The 8,359-nt window shown below is 46.5% G+C and overlaps 4 protein-coding genes across 4 annotated transcripts; 3 read left to right on the top strand and 1 right to left on the bottom strand.

Annotated features, from left to right (window-relative positions):
- Positions 1 to 283: 283 nt before the first annotated feature.
- SERLADRAFT_400119 (uncharacterized protein) lies at positions 284 to 433 on the top strand (the record flags this gene model as incomplete). The annotated part of the gene is made up of 1 exon (XM_007322778.1): positions 284 to 433. A coding segment is annotated over one exon (150 nt), but the record flags the coding sequence as incomplete, so codon positions are not given.
- A 295-nt stretch (positions 434 to 728) lies between these two features.
- Positions 729 to 2,780, top strand: SERLADRAFT_358117 (uncharacterized protein; the record flags this gene model as incomplete). Its single annotated transcript, XM_007322777.1, has 10 exons — positions 729 to 885; positions 945 to 1,021; positions 1,086 to 1,178; positions 1,247 to 1,348; positions 1,403 to 1,514; positions 1,575 to 1,667; positions 1,725 to 2,004; positions 2,059 to 2,203; positions 2,274 to 2,514; positions 2,575 to 2,780. The coding sequence occupies 10 exons, from the start codon at positions 738 to 740 to the stop codon at positions 2,670 to 2,672; spliced, it is 1,389 nt and encodes a 462-aa protein (XP_007322839.1).
- Positions 2,781 to 3,522: 742 nt separating this feature from the next.
- On the top strand, positions 3,523 to 5,381 carry SERLADRAFT_363546 (uncharacterized protein; the record flags this gene model as incomplete). Its single annotated transcript, XM_007322776.1, has 8 exons — positions 3,523 to 3,891; positions 3,988 to 4,119; positions 4,168 to 4,311; positions 4,364 to 4,477; positions 4,530 to 4,985; positions 5,039 to 5,086; positions 5,138 to 5,214; positions 5,270 to 5,381. The coding sequence occupies 8 exons, from the start codon at positions 3,523 to 3,525 to the stop codon at positions 5,322 to 5,324; spliced, it is 1,395 nt and encodes a 464-aa protein (XP_007322838.1).
- Positions 5,382 to 5,416: 35 nt separating this feature from the next.
- Positions 5,417 to 7,750, bottom strand: SERLADRAFT_477369 (uncharacterized protein; the record flags this gene model as incomplete). Its single annotated transcript, XM_007322775.1, has 6 exons — positions 5,417 to 5,673; positions 5,733 to 6,669; positions 6,730 to 7,365; positions 7,419 to 7,486; positions 7,535 to 7,566; positions 7,625 to 7,750. The coding sequence occupies 6 exons, from the start codon at positions 7,646 to 7,648 to the stop codon at positions 5,514 to 5,516; spliced, it is 1,857 nt and encodes a 618-aa protein (XP_007322837.1).
- Between the last annotated feature and the right edge of the window lie 609 nt (positions 7,751 to 8,359).

The following is an 8,359-nucleotide window of genomic DNA, read 5'->3' as shown; positions in this document are numbered from 1 at the left end:
GGAAACGTGAAGATTCTCCCAACCGTCTCTAATGAAAGAACTGCTTTCAAGCCACTGGCGATTTCTGCAATCTCACGTACGTCGTCAAGATGGTCTGGAGTTAAGCCTGCGGCCTGTGTGATGGAACTATGCGCTCGAAATTCTCATGTTTGATATGGTAGCGTAGTAGAGCTTGAATCCTGATCGAAGAAGTCTGCCTGTGCACGACTACGTATTTTTCTACAATGCACTACATGCTGTACCGCTTCTTCTTCGTCCTTTACCGCTTTTGCAAATACGACAGCTTGATGAGCGTATGATTGCGTTGGGAATTGACATGGTAAGAGCTCTACACACAGAAATAGCCTTTCAGAACTCAAGTAAAGATTGCCAGAACGTACCACAGATTGTTTTGAATCTGAAAAGAGAAGTCCTTCTTTTTCGAAAGAGCTAAACCTCTGCAGTACTTGCTGAGATTTAGGGTGCCCACGTTTTGTCAATGGTACAGACCGAACTGATGGACTATGAGTTGACGCAGGACGTTTAGTGATCCGTGCATAAGTCCCTTTGGAGAAACGAGATGAGGAGGTATTTTTTTTGGCATGCTGTAGTAATGATGAAACGTATGTGGGGAAAGTTCCAATGCTGGTTCGAACGGTCTGAAGTCAGCAGAAGACCAATATAACAGTCACGTGCCCAGCCCTAACTCGACAGTACGAAAATTTGATCCAGTTCGTGTCTCCCCTGGCAGAGGAATAATGGCGACGTTGTCTACCGTTTGTTGCAGGAGGACTACACGCCCTTTTGCATATTCCAAAATATTGTCTTTGCATTCGACGTCATCGTTTGTTGTCCAAACGCGCAGTTATGCTGTTCCCAAGCGTGCCAATGCCACGAAACAAGGTCGTAAGTATATTTCGCTGAATTGTATAGAAGGTCGAAGTGTTAAGCATGTACATCTCAAGGTCAAGGCTTTCGTGGTGGAGGAACCCAGGGTCGAGATGGAGACCAAGCTCCTGTTAAGAAGGAGAAGAAACTTATGGTAATGTCCACTATGTCTTTCTGTAGGCAATAATGGCCCACTCAAAACTCCCTGTCTATTTCAGACTTTTCAGCCCATGCCAGCCAGTCAGTTATCACACCCTTTGTTCCAGAGCGAGCGTGTTGATGAACTGCAAAAATTGAACGTGTTTCACCCCGTACGCTGTCCGCTTCTACTTTCCATCCATCCGGTCTTGCCTTACTGCTTTTCCGTTGGTTTCCCTAGGAAATAATAACCTGTGGCTCTGAAAGTGAGGCCCTGAGGTTCCCGCACAATGAAGACGATCCTTTTCGTCGATTTGGTTTGCCAAGAAAGATGCTTTTGGAGGTGAGCAGTCGTCCATGTAAGACTGTAGAGCGCAGATTCAAAGATTACTCCTAGTTCCGCCTTTTATCAAGACCATGCACTGTCGTCCGTGGTATAACCATAGATGTTGTTGATAAGCTTGACTCTGCAAGCCGAGCATCAAGTTCAGATACCAGATTGGTTCTTAGTTAGTGCTACATTTTTTCTCTTGCTTTTGAAGTTTTGTTGTTTATACATCCGGGTGTAGCTGGAGCTCCTGGATGTGGAAAGAGTTTCCTACTACTGCAAGCTGTCCAGTATTGTGCATCGAAGGACTGGCTGGTGTTGTATATCCCGCGTGGTATGTGTGGCTGCACTATTCAAGCCTATCTCGGGTCCTTATCCTCCACTGCATTAGGTGTCAGTCTTGTGAACTCGACGACGGCTTATGTGTATGATATCCGCACACAAACTTATCTACAGCCCGTTTTTGCGTACCAGACACTACAACGTTTCTTAACTGTGAATTCTGCGAAGTTACAGTCGCTTTCTACACGGCAGGCAACGGAACTAGAACGACGACCTCCCTTACCTGCTGGGACACCTCTGATAGACCTTATTAACGTTGGTTTGCGGGATCAAATTGTCGCACCGACCGTTTTGACGGCATTGATGAACGAGCTTGGACAACAAACAACGTTAGTCGTCTCGAGTTACGTGACACATACAGTAACCTAGACAATATTTTACAGGCATCCAGTATTACTTGCTGTCGATGATTTCCAAGCTCTTTTCTGCAAAAGCACTTATCGTGATCCTCACTTTTCTCGTATCAAATCATATCATCTTTCTATGCCCCGTTTGTTCCTCGAGTATGCAAGTGGTAAAAGGTCATTTGTAAGTGCTCCCTCCCTACCCCGCCCTTTATCAAAAAAGCTGATGGCAAAGTTGCATTTCCGTCTTTCAGGCTCGCGGTGCTTTCATGGGAGCTCTTTCTTCCACGGATACAACTTTCAAACTTCCGCTTGAACTTCGGGAAGCCTTGGGATTACCTCATGACCAACCATCGGGACCATACATCAAGCGTTCGGAAGCTCTCACTCATTATGCACGAGGTCTCAAGGCCTTGGCAGTCCCTGATATGCTTACTGTCAGCGAGGCCGCGTCACTGTTTGAGATATGGATGAAAGATAAAGCCTTAACGTCTGGTGAATTTTTTTTTGTCCCAACCCTAATTGAAGCTAATGCGATCGTATCCCCTCCCTCAGCCGCACATGATGAATCATTCTTGGCGAAATATAGTGAAGCCAGCGGGAATGCTCGGAACTTTGTGTGGAAAGGTTTGCTATCAACTCTTGCGATGTAACTTACATAGTTAGATAATATTTCTCCATGTGATGGTATAAAATCAGTACATATACACTACAGATTTGAAAGGAATCTCGATCACGTGCTTCGACGCGTCCCTTGTTCACCTTTTGTCACACTCCTCCTCGTCACATTCAATTTCCGTAATGTCGCGTTTACCACGGCTACAGATTCAAACCTCTTCTCCTGACCGTTACTATTGCCCGCCCTCGTCGTCAGCGACGTCTTTGCAGCCCCCGTCATCGCTGTGTCCCACGATGAACTCGAATAAACGCAAACTGACAGTCGACGAGGACCTCGAAGCTCAAGACCAGCCACGGAAGCTTCCCGCAATTGGGAGCAGTCTCAGCCAACGTCCTCTTGCAACGTCCCGCACCGTCCTCAATCGCCCAGCATCAGTGAAACCTCCTTCAGGTCCTCCGCGGCTGACAAAGCCAGATCCACCAAAGCTATCTACATCTACGACGCGGAGAACAGCTCGCGCGACGAGCGCACCTCCAAAGCAAACCAGCCTTGTAACTGGTGCTGCTCGTCCAACGGGACGAGTAGTGTCAGGCTCTAGCTCTCTAAGGTCCATAAATGGGCCAGATGACAAGCAGTTTCGTGATCTTCAAAACCAGGTCAAATCCATCCAGTCCGCTCAAGCAGCTGACTCGGCAAAGCTGGCGCAAGATATGGAGGCAGAGCGCGCAAAAGTGGCAGAACTGCAAGCCAATCATCGTGCGATTTCTCTCGAGCTGGCTTCTGCGCGCAGCCAGGAACTAAATCAAAGAAGAGAGCTTGTCAGTGCCAGCGATGAATTGAATAGCATAAAGATGAAACATTCGAGGGAAATCATGGAGCTCGAGATGGATATCAATAAGCGTGATAGGCAGATCAGGGAACTTAATGAAGACCTGCGCATTGCTCGAGGTGATCTAGAAAGAGAACGAGAATCTGTCTCATCTCTCAAATCTACGCTATCCCACCAATCCACCGCTCATCTTAGCCTGACTACTCAAGTCAGTGCCTTGAATGCCCAGATTGCTGCTGTTCAGTCCCAGCTCGATGTTGCTACATCCACAACCTCTCAGCGTACTTTAGATCTCGGGTCTGCACAAAAACGTATTACGGAGCTGGAACAAGATGCCCGCCAATGCGAAAGCATTCGCAGAAAGCTGCATAACATGGTACAGGAGCTGAAGGGAAACATACGCGTTTTTTGTCGTGTTCGACCTGTCCTTCCATCAGACTCTTTGTCGTCTGGCCTAATGCGATCGTGGCCCTCCGACGGGTCATCTAAAAGTGCAAGCCCGACACCCGACGATGGAAAGCTTTCAGGCGACTCAGCTGCTGATATATCATATCCGGACCGAAGGGATCATAAAGAAATTGTTCTATATTCATCTAGCTCTAGTGCTATGGGCCAGGAGAGAAAAGAGGTGTATAACTTTAACTTTGATCGAGTGAGTACTTCTAATGAAACTTACCGCTGCATTTCTAATAGATCATAGGTTTTTGAACCAGAGTCTACCCAAGCTGATGTTTTTGAGGAGATTTCTCAGCTAGCCCAGAGTTGCACGGACGGCTACAATGTTTGTATCTTTGCCTATGGTCAAACGGGGTCCGGCAAATCTCATACAATGGAAGGAGGATCAGTGAGTATGTTACTACTCAATCCCTTCGAAGCTAGCTAACTATTTCTTGGAGACTAATACCACTTCGGGGATGATTCCTCGCGCTGTCGAACAAGTTTTTAGAGTTACAGAAGAACTGAAGACCAAAGGCTGGGAGTACACAATGGAAGGTCAATTTTTGGAAATTGTGAGTGCTTAATGATTAATTAGAGTTATCGAGCTAAATTGTTTCACATTAGTATAATGAGGCTATCAATGATTTACTCGGAAAAGGTGAATTCGATAAGAAAAAACACGAGATCAAACACGACAAAAATGGGACCCGTGTTACAGACACTAACGTCGTTTCCCTTCGTTCACCTAACGAAGTCCGCTCTATTCTTGCTCTAGCCAATTCGCGGCGCACAGTAGCTGCGACGTTGATGAATGAAAGATCGTCGCGCTCGCACTCTGTGTTTACCCTACGGATATCCGGCTCAAACCAGCATACAGGAGAGCAGTGTGAAGGATGTTTAAATTTGGTGGACCTTGCGGGTAGCGAGAGGCTGAATTCGAGCGGCGCTGCTGGTGACAAGGAAAGACTAAAGGAAACACAGAGTATAAACAAAAGCCTCAGCGCCCTGGGAGATGTAATAGCAGCGCTTGGAGAAAAGGGGGAGAAAGGAGAGAAGCATATTCCGTATAGAAATTCTAAGGTGCATGGTCTGTCTCGAGTGTATTAAAGGAGGCTGACGGTCCGTGTTGTCAGCTTACATACCTCTTGCAGAACTCGCTGAGTGGAAATTCCAAGACACTAGTAAGTGGTCACCAAAATGTTTTTTCCGTTTAAGCTGACTCGTGTCTCCAGATGATTCTGAACCTTTCACCTCTGGCAGCCCATTTGAATGAGTCTCTGACTTCGTTACGATTTGCGACCAAGGTAATATCTTGTCACGGGGTTACTTCGCACATATTTGCTAATACAGCCTGCTAGGTTAATAATACGACCATTGGAACTGCTAAGAAGCAACTGCGTGCATCTAGTTGATCTTTGATAATAATTGGACAGGTGCTGTCGAGCTGTCGTATTTTACACCCCTACATTCTGTAGCTGGGTTGAGACAGGTTTTCTTGTGACTACTTTTCACTATGTTTTAACATGTTTTCAAATTTGCATTGTGCTACGCGAGCCTAGTATAATATAGGCTATAAGATACAGTGTGTAGTCGCCTTAAATACGATTGTCAAGTAGGCTCATCACTTTTCACTGAGGATCTGTCTTTCTGCTTGAGGGATTCCTTTTTTACTTCACTTGACCACTTGAAAAAATTACACCGGTATTGGTGATCTACCTCTTCACGTAATCTTTCTGCTTTGCCCTTATCGTACCCTGGGCCTACAGGGCTAAGATCATTCGCGACATAAGTGATCTTGACCACAAAAAATCAGGGAGACAAACAAACCGAGAACAAATGAAGAAGTTCTTTCCCTTGTTTGGACCAGGCTTATGAACGGTAAACTCTTTAGCAGGCTCGCCATGGACCAAGCATTTCGGTGGCTGAACTGGAGCAAGGAGCTGGGACCATGCAGTCTTGTTGTGTGAGGAAGACGAGGTAGCAGACGCACAGCTCTGAGATACGATCTTCTCCTGCGAGTTGGACAGCTCGAGAGCCATGCGATAGTCGGAGGCGATATAACCATCAGGGTTCGTGTCTGCATGGAGTATGACCAAAACATCTTCCATACGTGACACGCTAGGAGTATGAGGTAGCGTCTGAGACGCTGAAGGCTGAGAGAAAAACGTGGACAATGACGTTTGTCCTTTCTTAACCTTCTTAGAAGCCTTTCTCATGGACTCACGAGGCTCTGTCAATAATTTTCGCTTTTGCGACGGAGAAGGAGCACTGGTCTGTTTCGATGAGTAAGGAGGCTGAGATGAAGAAGTAGAAGAGGCCCCAGAGGTATTAGGAAGTCGAACAGGAGTGACCTGCAAGGTCGTTGAGACTTCGGCAGGCAGTGTAACAGAAGGACCTGTCACTACTGGTGTTAATTCTGCGGGAGACGGGGATGCACCGCTAGGCAATGCCCCTCCTTTCTTGCTAAAAAAGGTAGACAGCAAAGTCTGCTTTCCAGAGAACTCTTCCCAGTACTTAGCGGCTATGCGAGGAGGCTCTCTTTTCTCTCCGTTCATCTGCATGACATCCCGAAGGTGGAGCTTGACACCAGAGTCCAGCGTGATGCTATCATGCAGGTCGATATAGATCGGACAGTGATCCGAGCCTTTGAGTGAGGGCTGAATGTCACCGTGTTTCACCCATGGGACTAAACCGTGAGTTACAAGGATGTAGTCCACACGTGTACCATAATTGGTTTCCCGCGCTGATATCTTCGTATTCCAGCCTGATTTCATATTCTAATTAGTCGCGGAGCGATACAATCGAAGCGGAGTAAGCCTCGTACATGTGTACATCCCTTTCCTGTCTGGCCAAAATCGCCGCACGATATCAATCATGTGTCCAGTTGGATCGAGCCACGAATGAAACCACGCTCTAGCAGGATGTTCGTGGAAATAAGACGCGTTACTCGCGAGATTGCCGTCGCAGTGATCCAAGGGCGTGGCACAGATATTGATGTCACCTACGACCAATACCTCACGACCCTCCTCCATCAGCCCGCGAACGCGTTCCTGTAACATATAATGATAATTCATTTTAAAGGGCAGTCGTGCGTCCGATGTCTCGTTGGGACAGTATGTGTTGATGAGGACAAAGAGCCCAAAGTCGAGTACAATTGCGCGTCCTTCCGCGTCAAGAACTGATAAGTCGGAAGGCGTGTTTCCCAGCTCGTCAGGCAATAGCTTCATTTCATGAGAACATGGATACGACTTAGATATCTGCTCGTCTGCGGATAATTGTGGCTTTGGCTGAATTTTCCCGGAAAGTCCTTCTTCGCCTTTGAGTGGAACAGCCGTTCGTGCATCTGCGTATACACCTACACCACTATATCCTCCTTTGTTGATAGGGAACGAGAAGAAAGAAGCATAGGTGTCTGGCACTGCAACATCACGCTCGATAGCGCTGCGCGTTATCTTCATTTCTGCATTGCGTGTATCTGCCCGAGTGTATTATGGGTATGAGGACCGAGCGCACCTTGAAAACATATGATATCGGCCTGGAGCTGTTCTAATATTGCCTGGCATGATTTGTACGAATTCCAGCTGTTGAATGGTGTAGACAGATCTTGAAACGAGAAAGGGGGCACTTACGGGTGGTATTGTGGTAGTGTCCTAATGCCATTCTAAAACGCGTTTTCGATGATTGAATACATGTGTACGATTTTCCTCCCCAATACTCACAATGTTCCAGGAGAGTATCCGCATAGAATATCACACCTGCGCTCTCCGCGGGTGAGCTTTTCCAGTTGTAAGGGGATGAGAAGAACAAGGGTATATCATGATGTTACTTTGCGACTCGCATTTGACATGTTACGTGATCAGGTGGTCACGGTATACGCAACTTGAACTTGAATAGCAGATCAAAAGTTGTCGCCGACAATCACTTCACTTACGAGTAGACTTTGCAAACTCAAAGTACTAAGTGGTAGCATCAAATCCTCAAGCAAACCGCTGCCAGAAATAACATGAAATAATATTATTCTGTGGATGTTACTGTCATGATTACGGTCTGCCCTGGTTGTTCTGATGAGGATCATGATACATTCCAAGCCCATATAGTTAGTGCAGTGAATATGGTATCTGGAACCTATGTTTGTATAGTTATAGGGACTGATAATGAAACCGTTAGCCGGTTCAACGTTTAACAGGAGCAAATATCGGCAAATGTAGTGATATTATGCATCTTCAAGTTGTATGAGGTTTGTTAAATCTAGTGCAGGGGGGAGCATCGGTCGGATGTAAGGGGAGACTGCGCAACGACCTGCTCGTAAAAGCAGATAGTACCGATTTTAGATCATCCCAAAATACTGGTCTCAAGACTGCATCACGGACGATATGACACACGTGAGTTGAGGATATTAAGTGGTAGAGTTTCGGGTCTAGCCGATGGATGTCATGGATCTTCCTATGTTCTGG

The sequence above is a fragment of the Serpula lacrymans genome, assembly GCF_000218685.1.
Source record: "Serpula lacrymans var. lacrymans S7.9 unplaced genomic scaffold SERLAscaffold_13, whole genome shotgun sequence".
Lineage (NCBI taxonomy): Eukaryota > Fungi > Basidiomycota > Agaricomycetes > Boletales > Serpulaceae > Serpula > Serpula lacrymans.
The sequence above is the reverse complement of the archived record's forward strand: the minus strand, read 5'-3'. Positions and strand labels throughout refer to the sequence as shown.